At 38.1% G+C, this 23,976-nt stretch overlaps 1 protein-coding gene and 1 long non-coding RNA gene across 20 annotated transcripts in view; one reads left to right on the top strand and one right to left on the bottom strand.

Moving 5' to 3' along the window:
• The window catches only part of TNS3 (tensin 3), a 204,411-nt gene that overhangs the window by 48,150 nt on the left and 132,285 nt on the right, over positions 1-23,976 (bottom strand). For all 19 annotated transcript variants that reach the window (XM_072924225.1, XM_072924226.1, XM_072924227.1 and 16 more), the window contains 4 exons: positions 21,537-22,787; positions 7,080-7,258; positions 6,617-6,734; positions 6,438-6,521 (listed from right to left, as the gene is read on the bottom strand). In XM_072924225.1, coding sequence (XP_072780326.1) covers positions 6,438-6,521; positions 6,617-6,734; positions 7,080-7,258; positions 21,537-22,787 — 1,632 coding nt within the window. The remainder of the gene's footprint in view (positions 1-6,437; positions 6,522-6,616; positions 6,735-7,079; positions 7,259-21,536; positions 22,788-23,976) is intronic.
• LOC116807843 (uncharacterized) lies at positions 10,212-14,947 on the top strand. Its single transcript, XR_004367038.3, has 2 exons — positions 10,212-10,525; positions 14,463-14,947. It is a non-coding gene; the product is annotated as an uncharacterized lncRNA (long non-coding RNA).

The following is a 23,976-nucleotide window of genomic DNA, read 5'->3' as shown; positions in this document are numbered from 1 at the left end:
AGGAAAATATGCTTACCAAGATAGTAGAGGATTTTTAAGCTTAATAATGGTGTATTGTGTATTGTTAATAGAAGGCATACATGCAAGCATTGTGTGAAGCAGGCGTACATGTACTTTTAGTGATTGGCTAGAACAATTGTCTGTAAGCTTTAGCAATACGCTATTGGCTAAAAAGTTTTTTAAATGCTCTGTAACAAAGAAATCTTTGGCTGCTACTGGTTGTACATGAGCTCTTGCCATCTTTCTATTGTCTTAACCATGTAATGAGGCTGATGCTGTAATAAAAGCTCAAGGAACGTATCCCAGCAGTCCCGTCCTGTTCGTTAAAAAACCTCCAAAAACACCTATCTTCTTTTTTTCCCCCCCTTCAAATTCTTCAGTATCACAGAGAAGCTGCACATGGAATTATATGCATGTGCACTAGATTCTGCATTCTGCTAGCACAGTATTTTCCATGACCATCTGCAGTATTTGAATTTTTCTTATGTTCAGTGTGATGTTCAACACTGTAGGCTGCAGCAGACTGTGTCCCTTTGCAGTTTAGCTCGGGTAGCTGTAAGAACATTTAATCATGAAATATCTTTGTCTTAACATAAACATCAGATTTGAAGAATTATTGAGTCTGTGATCAGATACAACACTGGCTACAAACCAAAATGTATTCATGTTCCCGAATATTTTATCAAGCTAGAGTATCCAAAACCAGTGGAAGAGAGAGTATATTTTAGAGAATGAGTTTTCTTATGAAAATCCAGAAATGAGAGTGGTCTATTTTGTCAGCTTGAATGTATCAGCCAAAGAAAACACCCATTTATATTTCCCACTGGTTTATCATCAGATACTATCTGCCATGGACTTGGCATGCCCTAGCTTTTTCTATTCAGATATGTATAATAATATTACTTTCTCCTCTGAATCAATGACATATTAGAATGTTTACTCAGTGGCTAAAATATGTGAAGATTTTTTTAAGTTTTATGTAGAAACATATAGCTGTAAACAAAACCTGTCCATATCTAGCTAGCTAAATGGATTAAATTCTAAGTCATTTAATCTCTAAAGCTTTGGGAAGTTAAGTAGTATAGACTGGGAGAGTTCCATAAAAATCTTAGCCAAACTGAGGCGGGAGGAAAAGCTCAATTACAGCTGATTATCAAATAAGCTCAGTTGTAGACACACTGCAAGGATTGTAGTTAATACCACTCAGTGGAGGCATAGACTACAAGTAATTTAAGTTATTTTCAGTTTCAATTCCATTCTATTATTACAAGATCTTTTCCACCATTCAGATTTATATAAACCAAATGAAATGTTTGAGATGGAATATTATTACATTTTCTATGAATTTGGACTACTAGAGTGAAATCACTGATAATAAGTGTTGCTTATTTCTCTGCAGGCCAAAGAAATACAATATTTCCATGACTGTATTTGAAAGATATGTTGAGAACTGTATTATAATCCAGTGGCACAAAAGGAAGGAGATCTGTGACAATGAAGACTTGAAAATACATCAAGTCATCTCCAACCTTCCTGCAATAAAAACTTTGTATAAAGATCAGTTTTACTGGGCTGAATGTCTCAATGAAAGTAACCCAGAGGTAGCATAGTCTGATAGATCATAGTACTTTATATTGACTTCAGTCTTTACAACAACCAAGAAGTGGTCTCTGAACATTTATGATCTTGCTTCACAGCATTCCAAATGCTCTTTCAGGAAGCCCTCATTAAGTTCATGCTGGTAGAATTCCAACAGGAGATCCAAGTAATGTCCTGTTTGCTCCTGAAGCCTATGGAGGCTTCTTATGCACTAGTAAATGCTGTATTTTATAATAATTAAGAAACATTAGGTGTTTAATTATAAATATTGTGTAGATGAACACTGTATTCAGCCACGACATAAACATGTCAAGGGCAATTGCAGGACAATGGAAAACATAACAGAAATCTGGTGTATCTGCTTTGCATTAAATCATAAATTACCTTTCACTACTTGTATTTTTTATTTTTCTTTGATAGCCTTAACAAAGAAACAAATGAAAACCCACTAAAATAAACAAATAATACAAAAAAAACCTAAACACAAAAATTGCAATAGCAAAAATGAAAATTAACCTGTTTCCAGGAGGACAGAGTTTATGTTAAAGATCCATATAAGCGGATCCATTGATGTTCTAAGCAAATGAACCCACATGTCTGGAAAAGTTCTGAATCTATTACTTGCTTTGGACATGTATGTCTTACAAAAAACAGGTAAGAGGAGGAGAGAAAGACAAGTATAAATGAATATTGCATGAAAGCTTTTCACATTGTGGAGAAAGTTTTTGCCCATCATAAACAGAGAATTTTTCCCTTTCACAAATTAGTTTGTTTCACTTTTATTCCCAAACTGACCTTCAGTTTAGAACCCTGACATTTTTTTAATCAAAAAATTAAGCAGTATCTATCATTTCCCTTGCAACTCAATGACTGGAAGAAATTACAATCCTGGAATAACAGTATGATACCACAACAGCATAAAATTCTAATCATCAAGAGAATTATGAAATAATGAGGCTCTTAGGTTGTGGGTTTGCCTTCCAATACATTTATTAAACAGTCATCACTCTGCTGGATGATGTAATATAGTACGTCTGTGTTAGTCAATGAGGAGAATTAGGGGTACAATGTCTCTGTCAGATAAAAACAGAGTCTGTATGAGAAAAATTGTGGAAATATTCCAGTATGTGGTCTTGAAGTGTTCCATGATGGCATGAGGAGAAAATTTGCCCTTTCTAAAATTTTTAGAATAGATGCAGCTCATACACAAGCTTTGGGTACAGTACATAATCTAAGCTCCATGAAAGAGATGAGAAGGCAAGGCTTTACACATGGTTGAAGGCTCAGAGATTCCTTATACCTGCAGAATGCTTTCAATTTCATAATTTGCACTGCTTGAACTACACAAGTTGAGTCTAGTTAGGCTGTTCAGAAAAGATGGGAAAAAGTGACATAATGTCTTCTCTTTGTCAGTACATTGATAAAGGATTATAGACAATCTTCCCTTGTTCCAGAGATCCCTCCCCTCTGTTGCAAGACAGTGCCTGTTTGTGAATGCAGACCTTCTGCAAAGTTCTCTCTATGCTTTGACCAAGGCTGAAGAAGGGACAGTTCTTCACATCTTGCCTCAGGGGTGGAGTGGCAGGGCAGTGAGCCAGCATTCAGTCCCCTGGCAAAGAGCTTGCTACGCTTTTATTGTTACTTCTATATACAAAAGGACTTGAATTAGCTGTCTGAGAAAAAAGAGCCTTTATAAGTTTCAAAATGGCCTACAAATAGTGCTTCAGTTCTTTCATTGATGTGTGGGGCTCTCCCTCCCAATACATTAGCTATTGTGAAATTCCAGAGATCTGTATCTGGGTCCTATGTGGAGCAGCCCTATTTTTTGAGGGGCATTTATAAAACTAGCCAATTTATAGTCCACTTAGGTTCATCTCAAGAAACAAGGTGTCTTTCAAAGACAATTCAGAATTAACTCTGTGGGTGCTGTATTACTTTTAATCTACATAAAATAAAGAAAAAGGCTATGAAACCATAGCAGCAAGTGATCACTGGAGCAGTAGCACTGACACAAAATTGACTGCATGCATACAGACTGAGGGAGGTTAAATTTATACCTGTTTGACAAAGGTGTAAAGGCTCTGAAATCCTACATGCAGGACATCTCCAACAAATGTACAGGGAGAATGAAGAGTTAAGGCATAGCTAATGTAAGGGAGGCACATACATAACACTACTAGACTAGAAAGAAAATTAAGATTTCTAGGGATAACAGATCTCCATTTTATAAGACTTTATTAAAGACAGTGTCCTTACGTAAACAGGTTAAAAATCAGATGCATTCAAGATACTAGATACACAGTTTACATTAATAACTTAAAGAAGAGAGAATTTTATAATTTTTTATATGTAAGGACTGGATATCATTACAATTATTGACTATTTTTTCTTTTAAAATATACACTTTTGGACTTTTCTAAAAGCACAACAGAATCTCCTGATATGGTAAGCACTAATTACACTGAGTGCTATTCTCCACAAGGAAACAGGGAGGAAATAAAACAGTAATACATCTAGGTAATTGGTAACCAGGTTATGGCATCCTCACTGATAACTTAAAAAGCAGATAAACAGCAAAGCTGAGATGCAGAACAAAGCAATTTTGAATTCAAGGGTGATCTGAACTGAAACCAAAGTAGTAATATCTTAATGGCAGAAATTAAGACTCCAGAGCCCATGACACAAAAGGCCTTATGCTGTTGAAAATTTCTGAAAAAGTCAGTATGTTTCCTGACTTGTACCAAAATAAAGATGATGTAAGCATTTACAAGAAGAGCTGCACTGCAAGGGAAAGTACTAAAAATTGAGGCTGTTAAGAACTCTTGCAAAGTGCACACTGCTGGAGTGTGTGCACTTTGGAAGAGTTAGATCTTTATGGCATGTGCATTAAAGCAGTCTGAACCCAGAACAGCTGTGTCTGTTCCCTTCAGATTCTTGGCCTCTTCAACACACAAAACATTAACACTCTTGCTCAGGGCATGAATTAGGGATTGGTAGAAGAAATAAGAAGCACTTCTTGCGAAAGACATCAGAAGACATAGAAGCAAGTAGATACAGTACGTACTTACTGTAGATGCAGGCAATAACTATAGTAGAAGTGAAGAAGGAGGAGGAGGAGGGGGGAGGCGGGGTGGGGAGGAGAAAATTTTAAAACATTTAAAGTATGACTCTTACTTGCCTCTGACAATAGAAGTTTCTGCACTCTGATGGGAAAATCACCCAATGAACATTGCTAGGAGATGCTTGCAAACAGGTGTCTTTACTGCATGTTTTCTAGCTGACCCATCTCATACAACATTTAACTTTACCTAAATAACAACTAACATCTTTAATGTCAAAGTACATTATATTTACAGCTAAAACCAAAGCTGTATGGAGATGAGCACTTAACCTGCAGCATTCAGTACACCTTGAGCTTCATTCTAAAACAGGCACTCAAAGGAAGAATTGCCTCCTTTTCTAATAGTTAGAATCATTATTTTCACTGTTTCTTTAACTGAGTATCTAGAACCAGCATTTGAGAGATGACATCGTTTAAAATTAAGCAGGAGAATCAAAACAGAGAAACACATTGAAAGCCAAATATTTTTTCAGGGCAAGTCTTAGCCCTTAGCAACATTAATAGAAACCATTTATCAACAAAGTTCAGATCAACCTATAATTTATTTGATGAAGTTGTCCTCAGGGGGATATCTGCCACTAATTATTTAGAAGTAGGGAGAACCATAAAGACATGTCTTGAACTGGGTAGAAGCTTTTTCTAAAGCTAAAGATAATTTTATTCTATGTTGACGTTATCGAGGCAAATTGAACATAAAGGGTTTTTAAAATTAAAACTGAAACGCTATTACTGCATCAAAACCCATAATCAAATTTATTGAAAAGTCTAGTATCAAGATCCTCCTGAAGAAGGAAGTCGCAGCCTAAGCAGTAAAACTTCATGAAAGAAGTTCTGAATTTTCATGTGAACATCACGTAACACAAATTAATGACTGTGATTTTTATTCACGTTTTAAATACATTAGCTGGATTTCTGCTAAGTCCAGCACTTTCTGATGCAGTCCAGAAATACTTTTTTTCTTTTAAATCCTATTGTTTTCAAATAATTTTGCACAAAAAAGGTGACAGGTAACTGTAGCTTAGCAGCTATTTTTACTAGCAGAGTTAAGGCATTGAAAATCATCCTTTATTATAAAAAATCATAATCATCCACTACCAACTATTTTCCCATCGTTGTATTTACAGACTGTATCATGGCCAAAAAAACCCTTCAGAACATCCATTCCACTGGTAAAGGATCTCCTTGACTTAAGCATAGCTACTGTCAAGTTATAGTGTCAGCTTCACTTGCCTGGAAAGATGGCAACATGGATATCACCTGTCTTTCCTCAAATGGAGACAAAATCTGCTTAAAATCACAAAGAACTCAAGTCTCCTGATAGTGGTATTTTGACATCATCAAATATCAGCAGAAAGATTGAGGAAACCATGCAAACACAGAGAGAGAACAAGAGCAGGATAGCCTCAAAGACTGAGCTGCATTTCCTCTTATTTCCATGACACAGCTGTCTAATTGCTTCACACTAAATTTGCACAATAAATGTGAACATGGGACTCCCTGTTGGCAGTTAAAATCTGGAAGGTATTAAATATTTCTTGGATCATTCTTCATTACTCACTTGTTTTTGATGTGATTAAAATAGGACCGCTAAAATCTCTTTCTCTGACTCGCATGTCTAAATTCAACATTTATATGTCCTACTTATAAACCACTGTTGTGTCAGTTGCCTTCATACACAGTTCATTTTCACATTACTTAGGAAAGAGGGGTACCTTACCAGAAATGGTTCTGTACAGCTCAGATGGGCTGCTGACCTTTTGGCTGGAGGGAATCTGCTGATGGCATGGTGGAGGTGCTGTCACTAGGAGAGAGGGAAAAGGGCAGTTCTCTTCAGTTAACTGCTAAAATGTCAATAGTGCTATTTACATAAACAAACAAATAGAGTAGTTTTCTTACCATATTTCACCTCTGGTGACAGGGGAAAAGCTGATGTGAATGTGACAGCTTCATTTCCATTTTTTATTGTGGAGAAGACTCCCCCATCTATTTCATCTTGGTAATGTACAACAATCATCTAACAGAAGCCACAAAAAAGCAAAATTACAGTGTGATAATTTTCACTTAACTCTATGACACAGTGGAGCACTCTTCATAAAATTACAAAAGGTTTCTGTAATCAGATGCATAATGCAATCTACTATTCCAGCAGAGAGAACTTGGAACACTGAAAACATGCAAACACAGAACAGACAAGAGCAACCTTAAACATTGAATTGCATTTCTGAGGTGAATGCAGTTACTTGTTTTTATTGCCATGATGCAACTGCCCAATTGCTTCACATTAATTTTGGACACAAAACATAAGACTTCCTACTGGCCACTCACTTCAGTATTTAGTGAAAAATTCTTGATTGTTTACCTCCTTGGTTTTCCCTCCAGCAACCGGTGATCCTGGAATTACAGTGTGGTGACTAGCAGGAGACTTCATCCATCCACACATGTTATACGATGACTCCCCAGGAATATCACTGTCATACTCCCCAACACTTAACTTTCTGAGCCTTCTCCCTGTTGCATCATCATTTTGCATACCTGTTGCTGAAAACAGGCAAGCTGATTACAAAACTAATTTTTTTCAGTTAGAACTGTTAAAACAAACTTCACTATTCTGTCTGTAGTCATTATAAACAAGAATGTTCAAACTGTTTTACAAAACCACATGGTTAGGGAAAAGATACCAGTTGTAGTTTCTTTGCTGACACCAGCTGGAAAATATTCGCAGTCTCCTTTGTTCTAGAGGAGTAAGTTGAAAAGCACAGCTCTCCTGATGCTCATTTTTGAAGCTATCACCCCCAGTGCAATTGGAAGATCAAGCCAGCAGAGGCCACTACGGACACTCGAATGAGAAGCCTCTCTTGTCATTTCTGACACACAGTGGCACTTGGCAGAAAAACCATTGCTGCTGTCCAGGACTGTGTTTCCTCCACCTTTCCCCTCCCAAAATCAGATTATTTTTAGCTAAATCAGATCCTGGACCTTATAAACTCAGTTCACTGTACACCTTTTGTGACACACACAGCAATCACAATCACAAAAATTAGGTATTAGCTACACACAGAAGCTGTAATCCTTTTGAAGAACAGCACAGAAGAGTAACCTTAACCAGCAGAACAATCCAGGATATTCAAGAATATAAAGCATTATTTGTTTCCAAAGATGTTAAGAGCACGTCACTAGATGCAGAGCTATAATTTGCAGGATTTTATATGTGGTCATCCACTCCAAACAGCAGGCACTTCCAGATTACTCCTGCAACAACTGTTTTTTCAACCCTTCTTAAATCAACAATAAGGATCCCTAGAACTTACTGGGTAGTCACTAAAACAACCACATGCATAGCAACTTTTCAAATACTCCTCTGAAAGCTTCTATGGTCTATATATATGCAAAAAGATCTTTCAGTATTAGCTATTTCTCTTAAAAGAGCTGAGTATTTCCACAAGAAGTTACTTTAATTGCTTGGTGTCATTTAAACCTTTACAGTAATTACCAACCATAGGTATGTATTGTTGAAGCACATCTCTTACACTCCCTGATCATGGAGCCATAACATTAGTATTCCAAAGTGTGTCCTTCATCTAAACCAGCAGGATGCCTTAATCAGCAACTTGGGTAGAGAAAAATGATAGCATACACCTTATACACAAATCAATTTCTCAATCTGAAGTAGCTGATAGAAGCTAAGGTGTAATATCTGCATCCAGCATAAGAGTCTGTGTTGCAGACATTCAACCTTCATTACACCACACAATTATAAAGCATTAATTCACAAATACATTTCTGTATAGTGGAACAGTTTTTATTCAAGCTTGAAACAGGGATTTTAGACTAAAATCCTTGATACTTAACTGATTCTGCATTGACATATGTATGTATCAACCTAAGTAACTTGCTGGCAAGTAGTGGCTTATCCTAAAAATATTACAAATCTCTTGTTAAACTACAGAATTAGACACTTCCAAAAAAATCCCATCTCTACTAGCATTCAAGGCAGTGTTACAATAACTACTATTGAAGCAAATAAATAAATACATAAAATGATGTTAGTAATTTTTGAGAATTCCACCAATAAGGTTAAATTTTAGGGTCCAAATACAGACAGTTATTAATTTTATCAAGTCAGTATTTATAAACCTAGCACATTTAGAAAAAAAAACAACTGAGATTCTGTTTTTATGGTTGCTCCAAACTGGAAAACTCAAAAACTTTTTAAGCATCCATATTTAACTCCTTTTCCCTCGACTTGAATCTTTATGTGTGGTCTCTCATTTATGGAAGGAGTATGTGCTGAAGACCCTGTAAGCAAACTAGATGCATCACTCAAGATTTTCAAAGTGAGAAAAGGACATGAAATCACAAATATCTTCTAAACCTCTTACATGATACTAAACAGTCACAGTGAATTCTATGAAATTTGAGACATTTATGAATATAGACTGAGTTCATACTATTCCAGCATTTACCAACATTTGCATTGCATTTCCTTTTTTGTTTGCAATTTCTGTAAAGAAAAATGAGTGAGAATCACTACAGAATCTCAGATGATTAGAGACCAGACACTCCCAGTACCACCACTTATCCACAGGAGGCAGCAGGAGCCAGGAACAGTACAAAAGAGCTTCACTCCATCTGTAACCAAGTTACAAAAGCATACATAATTTTTTTTCTGAATATTTCTCTTAGTTAACATGGCCTTGTAGATTACTTTATGATAAAGAAAATCTATCTTTTGGATGGGTCAAAAAAGACCTTTGAAATTTAATGGAAGTTTTGCTTGTCATACTAATGAGAGGATTTCATCATCAATAATATTGATACACTCACGAAGCTTGCAATTTCTACAAAGTTAATGTAGTCCCCAGGAAGCTACAAATAGGTCTCTCTGGGAAAATAGACATTTTCCTTAAATAGACTGAAAGTGCTTTACATATCAAATTACCATCAGATGCTAGACAACAGAGAGCAGAAATTGAGCTGGTATATTTCAGTAAAGCTTAAAGCAAATAAATCTAAGAGATTAAAATTAAGTGAAGGAGTGAGAAAAATTACTTCTACTTATTTCATTAGTTTCAAAACTGTACTTCAGAATATTTTAGACTTATATTTTAATATTATAATAATTTAATATTTTAGACTTACTAATTTGAAAGGAACCTTTTACAGTGTAAGGTGTCAGTTGCCAAGACTTCCTAGAAGTTACAAAATTCATTTTCGATTTATCATTTAGCTTAAAGTTTTGGCAGAGCTTCATAAATATCCCAGGAACACATATTTATTTATTAGAAACCATTTAATATACTGTCCTTTCTCTCTTTTCCCATGTGAAAAGTAATTATTCCCTACAAAAGTAATTTTGTTTTACCCGATGACCAAATAATAACATTCCAACAAACTGGCATCAGAACAACCTCATCAGATGGTTATCACTGTTATATATGATTATAATTTGTGCCAATGAAATACTGTTGTACTGAATCAAGGGAAATATGATTTGGCATGTATAATATTTAGTTATTACAAAATACACACACCAGCACTGTGAGCTGCCCCCCATACACATATTCGGGGGGAGAAGGTACGTTCCTGTGGGTTCGGGAAACTGGTAAACCCCTTCGATCCAGGACTCGGGGAGTCCAGAAAAATAAACAGGTAAGAGAGCTCAAAATTACCAAAACCGAACACCCACAGACTGGCTCGCTGTGGGAGCAGTAGGTTGGTAAGGCACGGTCAGGAGACAGATCGATCCACGCTTGGAAATCGACTAACTGGCCTTGGACGAATCGCGGAAAAACCGACTCAGATACGGTAAGGAGAATCTAAAAACATGGGACAAAAGAAAAGTCAAATTCAGGAGAAAACCCATAAGAAACCTGTAAAACCTGAGAAAGGAGGAAGGGGGGGGTTGCCCGAGGTTCCGAGGGAAAGCCCCTTGGGGGTCAGTGTTAGGAAAGGCTGCGCAGCCCCGTGCAGCCGCAGGCAGCGTGCCTCGGCAGTGTTTAGAACCGCGCGGCAGCGGCAGAGGCGGCGGTGCCGGCCCGGGGGCAGCGGGGGCTCTGCCCGCCCCCGCCCTTCGCAGCAGTGCGGGGCGGCTTTGGAGGGGCAGGGAGCTTCTGCCTACCCCGATAGCGTAGGGAGGGAGCCGGCAGCGCTGGTCACCGCTCGGCCACGGGGCGTGGGGGAGTGAGTCCCTGTTCCCGCAGCCAGCAGTTTTAGAAGCTGCTGCTGCTCTGCAGGGCTCATATCTAAGTGCTTTCGCTTCTCAGCCACGGTTTTTGGAAATCAGTAGTGAATTTGTTTTGTTTTTAGTCAGTATAAGGTTGTGCTGTGAGTTTTACGTCTAAAATGGGGTAGGGGGTGGTGCCAAAAGGGGGATTCTATTAAAAACGCAATTTGGCAAAATCATGGAAGGACATTAGTAAGAAATTAGAGAAAATAAAGAATTGGCAAGAGAAGTTGTTGAGGGAAGCCCAAAAGGTGTACATGAGGAGTGATTGCGAAAAGAGAATGAAAGATGAAATGATTTTTCAGGAGGAAGAGATGTCAGGGGCTCTACAATTTGGGGTCCAGGACATCTGGAGAGCCCTTGATAAAATTGAAAGTTGGACCCCAAAGGCAGGAGTTGTTTTTTTTCTGGTGGATTCAGGAGCTGAGAGAACTACAGTTCAACAGCTGCCTTCGGTGTTTTCAAAAAGCAGACTCTTATGATGGTGATTGGGGCAAAGGAGGACCCTTCCAAGTTCCCATTTTAAAGGATGTGGAAATTGAATCTGATAATAACATTTGTTTGGGTGATATTTTGTTGATAGAGGAAGCTGATTATAATTTATTGGAAAGAGATTTGATGGTAGTGCTACGAATATGTGTAATCACAAGGGATTCACAGCTTATGGCAAGTCTGTATACATTAACCACTGAGGAGGAGGAAAGGATTGATCCCAGGGTCTGGCACACTCTGGGGGAAGCCGGGAGATTGGACATGGAACCTATACATATAGAAACGGAGAGACCAGAAGATCCCATAAGGATCAAACAATAACTCATCCCTTTAGAAGGGAGGAGGGGGTTGAAGCCAATAATTGAGGATTTATTAAAGAAGAGTACATTGGAACCCTGCATGTCCAGACATAACACACCTATACTGGCAATACAAAACCTGATGGCAGTTACCGATTGCTGCAGGATTTAAGGCTTTAAATCAGCACCCTGTTCCCCACGGTCTCTAATCCTTATACTCTATTGAATAACATATCTCCGGAAGACATTTGGTATAGTGTAATTGACTTGTCCTCTAGCTAAGGAAAGTTGGGACTACATTGCCTTCTAGTGGGAAGACCTGGAGACACAAAGAAAACAGCAATTAAGATAGACCTCCCTCCCTCAAGGGTTTGTGGACTCACCTAATCTTTTTGGCCAAGCCCTTGAAAAATTATTGAGTTCGTGCCAAGTTCCTGGGACAAAATAGTTGCAATATGTAGATGATCTATTGGTGGCTAGTCCTAAAGAGGAGGATGTAAGGGCAGAACTATAGCTCTGTTAAACTTCTTGGGAAAAAATTTGTTTGACGGAGCATGGTGGAAGAAAATAGTATTTTTTATTTTATGTTCAGTAGCTGGGCTCATTTTTCTACCTTGTCACATACCTTGCTTCATCTGACTGATACACTCAGTGGTGCAAGGAATGCAAGTAGTGGCTGTGCCCACAGATCCAGAACTTGCAATAGGAAGAACTACCCAAGTATCCAAAATAATGAAATTAGGGAAAGACAACCCACACCACAGAGCGGCAGAAGCCCTGGCAAAATTTGAGGGTCAGATAAGAGAAGGAAAGTCATATAAATTCTATCATGAGGTGCCAGGCAAGGATGGGGAAAATTAAATGTGAAATTTGCTACTGTAAAAATAAAGGATGAAATAAATGTAGTTTCTTTTAGGGTGCAAATTAATGGATTAATGTAAAGAATTAATGTAAAAGGGGAGGAATTTTTATGTATGATTATAACTTGTACCAATGAAATATTGTTGTATTGAATCAAGGGAAATGTGATTTGGCATGTATAATATTTAGTTATTACAAAATACACACACCAGCACTGTGAGCTCCCCCCCCCCCCCCCATTTGGTTACACCAGAGCCGCTTTTCTCGGACAATGCCTCATTTATAATCTAATACATGTGGCTAGTCTGGAGATGGGCTTTCCCAAAAGGCGATATTGGAACACCTGGAAGCTGATCATCCTGGTAACGACCCAAGATTGGGATCGCTGGAAACCTCCGGGCTGACACATCTGAATGCCACGGTTCCCATAACCATTAGGAAAAATCGTCCACACCTGGACCTGGATTGTTCAACCCTGGCTTGGAGAAAAGAACTTTATGAATATGTGGGACTCTGAATAGAAAGAAAAGGTGGATGGCTGAAATCCTGGCCTCGGGCAGAAAATTTCCTATAAGAACTGCAGGGTCCAGGAGGGTGGTGTGTGTGTCCAGGGGAACCGCTGCCGAGAGGTGTCCTTCCTGTCGCACACCCAGCGCCGAACCCAGGCTCGGCGCTGTCCTTTTCCTTGTGGCTGGCTCAGAGAGAATTCGATCCTAAATAAATTTTTTATTATTTCATTTTTAATTTGGCTGGACTAATTTTCATTTATAATATCACCATGGAAAAGCTACAGCATACAGACGCATGGCCAGTGGTTAAAGGTTAATCATTGTTTGGTTTCTTTAACTGCTTAGCTTTCCTCAACTGCTATTGAGAGGTATTTATAACTTATTAGAAAGAAAACAACACTAAGCTTAAAATCTTGTCTCCAGTGGCTTATCAATAACAGTGGTGTATCTCATTTATTAGCAAATTATCCAGCTGGCTGCAAATATAATTCCTTGTGATAGTATTGAAATATAAATGTCTGAATTTGTAAAACTGATTTTAACCACTTGAATTTCAATCATCAATACCTGAGCAACAGTTAAGATTATTTTCTCTGGATATAGCTTAAGCAGTGTTAACTATATTATTTCACAGGCAGCTTCTCACTTACTTCATTTATTGAATAGCAGGATTTTTGGAATCTGCAATTCATTTCAGTTCTAATCCTTTCACAAGAGGAAACAAGTAACATCTGTGTGGGAATCCTTAAAATCAGAGGGTTTGGGGAAATCTGCAAAAGGCAGGCCTCAGAGACAGCAGAACTGCAATTAGAGCTAAGCAGTAGCCATAAGATTTGTCAGCAGAAAAATTATATAAGAAGTAGAAAGTAAGGACAAATAGAACAATGTGTATTAACGCTTGGCTAGAATAACTCCCTAAGCTACAGAAAAGTGTATCTAGTGAGATAATAGGAAGTTCTAAGCTTAATAATGGAGTTCTGTGCATTGTAGCCTAAGGCTTCCAAGCAGGTATTGTATTCAAAATAAGCAAGCATTGTTTTAACCAAAGGTATGTGTTATGAACAAAAGAGCCTTCCTGGTTCCCATGGCAATACTGGGACACTGCTGGCTTGAGCTAAGTACTGATATTGAAATGTTAATTAGCTAATTGCTCCTGGGGATCACCTACACCCCCCACCCACACTGCCATTCTAGGACTGGGATGCAAAATAGAGGGACCAGTGGAAATCATGGAGGGGGTTTTGGGGATGAAAACACCCCTAAATGGAAGGCTGGGCACAGTGGAGGGGACTGGATGGGTGCGCTGGTTGGGGAGAAGGGAACCACATCCCTAGTCTATGTTTGACCTGTCACCATAGCCTCCAGAGGACTGGACTGGACTGGACTATGGGAAGCAGGAACAAAGAAGCAGCTCTTCCTGGTGTCTCCAGGAGGAAAGGAGAGAGGACAGCTGCTGCTGGACTTCAGCAACAGGCTCTGCACATCCCCTCACCCTTTGGCTACCAGCGTGCCACGAGGAAAGGAGAGATGAGAGGAAAGGAGAGAGGACAGTCTGCTGATCAGGACTTCAGATACAGACTTCACACCTCTTCACCCTTTAGCTACCAGTGTGTCATGAAGACTTCAGGGACAGACTCTGCACACCTTCTCCCCCTTTGGCTACTTGGAAAAAGCTACAACAGTGGGGGCGAGCTCTGTGTCGAGCCCCCTACCCAGCTGATATTTTTAATAAAGAGTTGAACATTAATAAAGGCATAAGCCCTGTTCATTTCAGTATGTGTGCTTATACTGGTTGGATAGAAATACTATCAATATGCTTTTGCTTTGTGTGATTGGTCAAAAACCTTTTAAAGTAAGTTGTAACATTAAGTTCTTTGTCTGCTGCTGGGGATGTGAGATGCTGGCATCTTCCCACTGTCATAACCATGGTAATGAGACTGATGCTGGAAAATAAACAGCTGTATAAACTGCTGTTCTGTGGGAACTCAAAATGTCCCTCAGACATTTTTGGATGCTCCGGGTCCAGGTCAGAAGCATTTGAGACCCTGGCAGGCAGCTGGAAACAGCTGTGATTTTGGATTTGAGCCATGGAATGATTTACCAACCTTGCAGGAAGAACAAGAAGTCACAAAAGTTTAGAGGGTATAGTAGAAGTAGTTACAAAGTAGAGGGAAGAATTTTTTAGTGCTGTACAGGGGGGTTTTAGGTCTTGTACATGGGGGTCAGAGGTTTTAAGATGGAGGGATCTGGGCCTGTCCTGTCATCCCTCTTTCTTCTTCCTTACCTCCATGTTCTTGGGTGATGTTGGCACTCACAGATTGGTTTAGAGTAGAAAAGCACCATTTAATATAGGTAATAGGTATTGGGGAAAAACTGTAAACATGTAACACTTAATGTATCATATAAAAGACAGCACCAGCCCTGGGCGGAGGGGGAGAAGAAGAAGACGGCAGACAGAGAGGATGTCAGGGTGTGTGTGTGCCTTTGCCTGAGCTGCTGAGCAAACCGCAGCAGCCCGAGAAGACAATCTTCTAGATAACTTGCAATAAACAACCATGAGACCGAACAAGAGACTGCTGAGCCTTTCTTTGGAAGCATGGGTTGGAGGAGAAGTTTTTCCACCACACTAATCCTTTCACAAGAGGAAACAAGTAACATCTATACATTCAAGAAAATCTGACAAAGTTTTAAGTGGTTTAAGAAAATGATATTTTTTTGAAGAAACAAAAGGAAAATTTACTAGGATGTATGCTTAATCAACCAATCAATACAACTTAACAGACTTTGCACACAGACAAGCTGGAATTCGTTGCTTGTGCACAAGCATGTTACACACAGAGAGGAAAAGATAAAGTGTTTGCACTTCAAGTGAGCTTCTTACCACAGCTCCAACTGGTGTGGAAAGCTAGCATGACCGTAGAAGCTCTACCAGTTCTACCCACAGAGCAATAAAATGCAGGGCTCTGTTGTGAAAGGAATGGTGAAAATTTCCACAAAACTGGTTTTCCAGTATCCCTTTTACAGACATCAGCAGAAGGCGTGAAGGCTAAAATAACACTCTGGGGAGAACTGTGTTAGCATTGCAGAAATTCCAGAAGTCAATGCCTACACAGCAGTTTAAAAATACCTATCAATTACTGTGAAACAAGGGGATACAATCCAACATGAGGCTTAAGAATGCAATAAGGAAAAATAAGTCTGTAAGTTAACATCTAACAAAGGAGCCTTCAGGGACTATCCCACATACTAAAAATGTTACCAACAACGCCATCCAAACCAAAAGTGATCTCCTCCTTTGCCACCATTTATCTTCTACAAAGTCTAAGATTTTTAAAGAAGGTATGTAATGATCAAACTTTCAAAACAGGTTTATGCTTAAACCATAGCAAATCTACTTTAAAAATTTAGACTCAGCTTTACAATAATTATTACATACTGAAAGAAAAAGCATCTTTGAAGACAGCAAGACAAAACTTGAACTAAATATTGCTGTGGTGGAAAAAGGATAATCAAATATATAGCCAGTTGAAAAATAAAATCTCTGAATATTCTGAGTTGAAAGAGACCAAGCAGGATCACTGAATCCAAATCTTAAATGAAGTATGAGGATTGAACCCATGACCTTGGTGGATTTGTGATGCAAATACCAAACAAGGATCTTGATATGCTCAAACTTTCAGATTCCCAGATCTTTAGGAACACTGTTTCAAAAGTTTTACTTAGAAAAAACCCAACTATGTTGTGCCTGTGATACATTCAATACATTCTAAACACTTTGTGTTACATTCTAAAATGTAACACAAAGTGCTGCTGAAGTCAGAAAATCCCTTTATTCTTGAAAAAAATACCAAATAAATAGCAATTATTAATAAGCAAACTATTCTTTTTAACCCCAATTTCTAACAGCTAGTAGACTAGGACTCTAAACTCCTTATAACCAATTAGTCTAACAAGCAAATCAAAAAATCTAAACTCTATCCCAAATTCAAGTAGACCATCAAGCATAGGACACAGCAGCTTTGCAGATCTATCACTTCAGTTTCATAGCCCATTTACATTATGCTAAGAATGGGGAGCAAGCCCAGTGCAAAATCTGAACTGGTATCTCTAAACCCATAGAGAGAATTCATAATGATGGCAGACTCAGGCCCATATGCTGAAAATTACAATACTCTTAAAAATTTGTGGTGTAAGTATGCAGCATAAATTAAAAATTATTGTGCTGCTAAATGTAACTAAAATTCAGTTTTTAACTGTAGCTTAAAAAGTTGTTTAATTTCATTTAGAAACTGAATCTAGTTCAGTTATAACTTAAAATTCAATTTTTACCTTTAATTTACCTAAAAACTTAAATTTACTGTTAACCATTGTAAAATTAACTCCCAAGTCAGGCAAGTCAGGCATCAAAATCTTCCTGTACAACAGAAATGACAAGATTTGTAGTGTATTCTCCAATACGCTCCAATAAGGCAGGTGAGAAGTTGGACATGCTCTGTTTTTCTCTCACTTCACAACTTATTTCAGAGGGACTGTGCTTACCCACAGAATAGCACAGTAAATGGGAACATTTGCACCAGTTCAATGCTTTTAAAATATATTATTTAATAAGGTACGCAAAAAGGATTTCTTTCTCTCTCCTTTGTCTGAAGAGACACTGTAGCATGATTTATAATACTGTTATCTTGGGCTATCTCCAAAGGTTTATTTTTGATAGAGGAAAGATCTGTGAAGGTATTCCAGACATGCAGTCAGATCCTAAGTCACCTCAGTTTTATTCATTTTGCATTATTTTTTTGAGAGATGGAGGCTTTGTTTAATGCTCAATTTTGTTTTGAGCTGATAAACTCCATGCGAAATATAAGGCTGTATGAGTTGTGTATCTGTGTAATTCCTACAGTAGGTAACCTAGGGAAGTTTTGAGATGGTCAAACACCATTAACTCATGCATGCAGAAGAATTAGAATTACTTGAGAGCAAGAATATAATTTCAGCCTTATGGCAAAATACAGAACCTCTCTTCCATCATGCCGGCAAATTCAGATAGAAATGTGTATCTTGGTCACAGTCACTGAAAAAGGCTACCCCAAATACTGAATGCATGCATTTCTGTGTTCTGCCTTCACTTGGTCACATAATTCCTCACCTGCATCTAGTACTTTTCTAAAGATGCAAACTGTAACATTTTAACACTGAAAAGGTGGGCTATACAGATGAGACATGGGTGACAATGAGGGTTGGTTATAATGAAAATGGGTAAAAACCTTTCTGTTCTCTACATTTATTAAATTCTTGCTTTTACAGTTTTGTAGGTTGAAGCAAAACGTTGATTTAGCTTTCCTTTTTTACTGAACAAGCATCAGCCTTGTGATAAAAGATAGCTAATTTGAGAAAATAAGTCTTACTAATATCTTTAGCAGTAAACTGAAGTCAAGTGTTAATTATTAGGCATAAAAGAATATACCGAGAGTGAAGTAAATGGGGAACTTAAGGCTGAAAGAAAAGCTTATACACACATCAAATTTTTTTTCATGCTATGAACTTCCTGTCGTTTAGAATTAGGCACTCCTGTAGCACTGTGTTACTAGTAAATGGTCGCTTCATTCACTGTCAGAAACTCATCTGTGCATAACTCAGCTCAAGTAAAAGATAAAAATTGAAAAAATAAACAGTGCAGTGATTCACCCCTGATAAGCAATACACATGACACTGAAGGAGAGAAAAGGTCATCAACCATTGCTCTGCATGGTTCATAAAGATACATCCTAGCAAAAAGAAATTGAGTGATCCAAAAATGCTAAGCACTTAACGCAAGAAATCATTTCAGACAGAACCCAGAACTCTGTTGCATGGGCAGTCAGTAGTTTGTGCCAGGTTGACCTATGCTAAGGATATATGTGTATAAGAACATCCAGGAAGAAGCATGAAAGGATAGGCAGTTCCCTATCTGTCAGTCAGTGCAGAATCATTTGAGCAAATAGAAGCAAGAATGCACCATAATGTACATCCCAGTTGATACACACATTTCATTCTTAGGCACATTCTTCCAGCTTTGCAGGGCACTGGAAACATGCATACACACCTTTAAGACATGTATTTTCTGCACACTCATGCAGGAAACCAGATAATTCCACCATCCTCCTGTAATCCAACCTTCAAGTTAGACACCCAGCTCTGTGCATCAGCAAACTTGCTGAGGAGGCACCCTACCCCTTCATCCAACTGATTAATAAGTTAAACAAAACTGGATTTAGACACCTGAACTACAGGCACCTGTAGACTGTGCCACTGACCACAACCCCCTGAGAACTGATATGCAGCCAGTTCTCAATCCAGTGATTCAGAACAGTAATCTATATAGGGAAAAACATTAATTCAATTTACCTGAATGAATAGTAAGAATGAGTGTTCCTTATTGTTAATATTCATTCAGGTAAACTGCTTTATCCCCCTGCTGGTTTGTGCACACCACACATGAATAAATGTATGATTCTGTATATTTCAGTGGGGTAAGTCCAGATATATAAATAAATAAATTCTACAGCACTTAGAAAATCAGTACGTGCTGGTGACCTCCTAGTCTCAAGCAGAGGTGGCAGCATGCCACATATATGTGTTGTTTTACCTCTAGAACCCGGAGTAGTTTTAAAATCAAGCTCTTGCGAGTCTAAATTGAATGTTACTTGCAGAAGTCAGAAATAGAACATTTTAGCACTTGACATAAAGACGAACTTAAAAAAAAATATTACTGTTCTAAAGCCATACAAATTATTTTTCTAATTTTGTTTAATTAAAGGCTATTCTTATGTTCCTGACTATTAAAGTCTTTCCTCTTATACTGTGCTCTGATACCTCCCCTCCAATATCCAGGATTTTAAATGCTATCTATACACTTATATTTAATTCCCTTAAATACAGAAATTCCATAATTTAATTCTTAAAAATACATCCTCTTCCAGATCATTCCCCAAGTACAATCATTTTCACTGGTCTTTATTTACCTGACATTAAAAATGGAAGGGAAATTACAGTGACTTCTACATCTTTTGAGATGACCAGAATCTCTGAGAAAATTTCAAGTATCTCTTTTAAGCTTCATATATTCAAACACTGAACTGTAGAAGGTGGCTTATTCTAAATTATTTCTTTATCCCCTTCACTAGATTTACTGTACATAAAGAGTTCTCTCCTGCTGGAAAAATGTCAATTTGACCATCAGCTAGTAATTTGGAAAGATTCAAGAGAATTACAAACTAATGCCACAAAAAACTTATTGTGTATTAAAAAATAAGCAGTGAAGCATCTCACATTTATTAGTAATGGATTTTTGGACTTTTTCAGTCCTCAGTTACGCTTCTAAACACAGAACTGTGATTTCAACTTCCCTACAAGAATTCACCATCCTTGATCACATAGGCCTGACCATGAACAGACACCACACGCTAGTTGGGCACATTCATGGTTTAGCATGTCCTACGGGGCTTGAGCTGGAGTAACTCATTTGTGTCCATTGAGGCCATAGGCAGATCTTCTGTCATGCTGGCTTAACACTCAATCAAATCCTAGGGACAGAAGCAAGTCTTTCATTGCACCATGACTGGAGACAAGAAGAAGAGGAAGAGGAAGATGGAAGGAGAGAAAGAGAGGCAAGGGTATATGTTTTGCCAGAGAAATTAGACCACATCAAATTTTCAAATATGACAGTAGGACAGGCAAGAGCTTATTTGTCACAAATTTTAGGTTGACTATTAATAATAGGTTTAGTGGACTTAGCCAGAGGCAGACTACTCATTCTTTTGCAAAGTTACTAGTTCTACTAGCATTACGTAGGTAATATAGTCAGCAAGTGTTGTGTATTTAATTCTACCAGCTGTAACCATTTCAGAGTCAGAGATAACAAGCACCGTGACTTGTACATTTTTAAACAAAAAACTGTCCAAAAGAGCATGTCTTAAAATACTTTACTGGCAAATATTACTTTATTTGTGAAAATATTGCATAGAAATTGAATGCCAGTATCATTACTCTGTATTTGAAGATAAAGTGGCTGGAACTTTTTCTCATAATTTAAATGGAAATTGTAATAATGAAAAACCTACACCACCAATGCCTTCTAAGAATGTCTCAATGTACAAATTCTGCTCCCTTATAACTTAAATTCACAGCAGCAAAATAATCCCAAGCAATGATCGATAACGGGTAAGAACTTGCTGAAAAGTACTTTTTTCAAGCCAAAAGGCAAGTACCTGCAAAACTCACTTACCTTACATCATTTGATTCCATATCTTGGATTATTATGTAAAGAGGACATCAGAAATAACCCCTTGATAATCACTGTCAAAGTTTTAAGCAATGATGTGAGGGTCCTGCTGTACAATATAATAAACGCACAGGTGCTAGAGAAATAATGATTTTCAGAAAGTATTACAGCTTACCATGTCCAGAGGCATTCCTGTTTCTGATCTCTAATTTGTCATGGAAGCCAGACCTACTGTTAAGCTCTTCCATGTGTGCACCAAGGCTGCTGAAGCCATTTACTTGATTTCTGTCACTGGTGAGAGTGTTAATGCAGGTTGGGATAGGTTCAAATGTAGGGTCTAACTCCAAGATCAGCCTGTTCAATTGTTCAATAGACTGATCAATATCCAAAGTTGGAGAAGCTGGTACGTCTCCAGCATTTTGTCCTAGATCCAGGCCATTTGTGTTCTTCTGACTTGACTTAAAATTGTCAGCACTTGCATGTTCTTCAGCTTGTGCAGCATCCAGCATGCTTCCTAGCCCTCTCTGCACAGCATCTTTGCTGCTAGAGCCACGTGTTGGAGCATCTGGGACTTGGGACTGCCTCTGGACACTGCCCAAATTCTCCACAGTGTAATGAATGCCAACAGTAATTTCATTCTCTGGGGCAAAACCATATTGGTGAGCAGTGACCATCTGCTGCTGGCGTACCCAGGTCTGAGTAGAGTAGTTACTCGGGCCATAGGCTTGTAGATGGGGTGAGACAGAAGGATTCTGTTGCAATTGCTCAGATGACTTTGGCTCAGTGCTTCCAAATGATCTTTCAAAGAGGGAATCCACACTAATTCCCATGTCTGCAGCAAAAGCATTGTGATGCTCTTCCCCAGCATTACTTCCAAAACTGTCTGAAAGAAGTGAGTTTTGACTGCTCTTGTGGCAACTGAAGTTCGCTAGGTGGGTGGAGTGCTGCCCTTCTGAGGAAGAAAATGTCCCAATGCTGTCCACACTGTGAAGGTCATGATTAGGCATTTCATTATCCAGAATATCAGTCTCCCTGTCCTTCATTTTGGCAACTTCATTCATGTGAATGTGAGCTGGCACTATGTGGTGAGTAACACTGTACTTGCTTTGAGCATCAGTAATATCTTTGGTGGTGCTGACAGAATCCTCTAGTCCAAAGCCACTAAGTAGCTGGTCTAGTTCTGCCTTCTCTTGTGGGCTCAGACCCCGTTTAACTTCTGGGACAAGGAGTTCCTCAGTCTTGTCTGTTCTGATGGAAGCTGTGGAGTGTCCAGAATCACTACTGACAGACAGGGTATGATCACTGTGATCAGGACTGCCTGTAACATGAATACCCTGAACAACACCACAGATATTGTTGTCTGAAGAGCTCTTCTTTCTCACTTTTGCATACAGACTGCCATCAATGGGACCTTGGGTATGCAATACTGTGGAGATACAAGTGAAAAGGAAAAGGAGAGATAAGGACAAGGCATCATATAAGGGCTTTGACTAGTGTTATGCCACAAGTATTGTTAACACTAATGGTATTGTTTCTGCAAAACTAAATCAACTCTACAACTACAGCAAATACCAACGACCAATGACATTATCTTCTTTAATTTCACAAGACTTTTCTTGATGGAAATACAATATGCCATTTGTTGCTCAAGAGCAAATAAAATCCTCTCTTTTTATACTGTTTTGAGTGCATGTTTATGGCTCCACAAATTCTTCATACTAATTTAAAGAATCCCACTATTATAGCACTAGAAATTTGAGAGATAGCTACTATGCATTCCATTGAGAGCTAGGATGGTAGAAACCTAACAGCAATACTTGCCTTTAATATATATATAGTATGTAATTATTACTTTGTCCATTTTTACTTGATGGTCTGACTATACTACAAAGAATACTTTTCTCCTTTTCCTGGTGTTGCAAGGAAAAGATAAGCTTTTAATCAGAGCTGCAGTCCTTGGAATATACATAAAGCCTCTCCACAAAGAAGGCACAAATAAATGTTAAGAGTATGACATTTCTACATATATGGAGGACCTGGTATGCATGTCATGTTTTTGTTTCTGAAAAAAAAGGACTAATGAACTTAAGTGGAAGCCTCCACAGAAGTAACTATATTTGTCTTACTCCCATCCAACATATCACACAAACATAACACACAGGTTAGACCAACATGAGGTTATAGTATTGCTACTGAATTTTTATCCGGTGCTGAAAATGAGCACAATTCTATTTTTCAAAGAAAGTTTTAGGAATAAATATGTCTAGTGTCTGTAAAGCCAAGAAAGTAAAGTAAGTAGTTCCACTTTCAAAGGACTTGATGGTAATTTATCAGAATATTTATATTAAGCAGATATTTCTGAAAAACTTTCCTACTCATAGTCTGAGAATGGTTTGAGATTAAGAAAATTAAACCCTTACAATTTAGGAACAGGCAGATTTTCTCAAAGGTAACCATCAATTACATCTGTTGTAGTTCCAGAATCAAAAGTCCCATGTAAAGCCAAATGCATTTCAATATCAACTTTACCACACATGTTCAAAATATATGTAAAATGTCATCATGATCATGAATTTCCAAACTAGGAACTTTTCTAGGCAATATCCATTTAGAAA

Source organism: Taeniopygia guttata, chromosome 2, assembly GCF_048771995.1.
Source record: "Taeniopygia guttata chromosome 2, bTaeGut7.mat, whole genome shotgun sequence".
Taxonomy (NCBI): Eukaryota; Metazoa; Chordata; class Aves; order Passeriformes; family Estrildidae; genus Taeniopygia; species Taeniopygia guttata.
The sequence above is the reverse complement of the archived record's forward strand: the minus strand, read 5'-3'. Positions and strand labels throughout refer to the sequence as shown.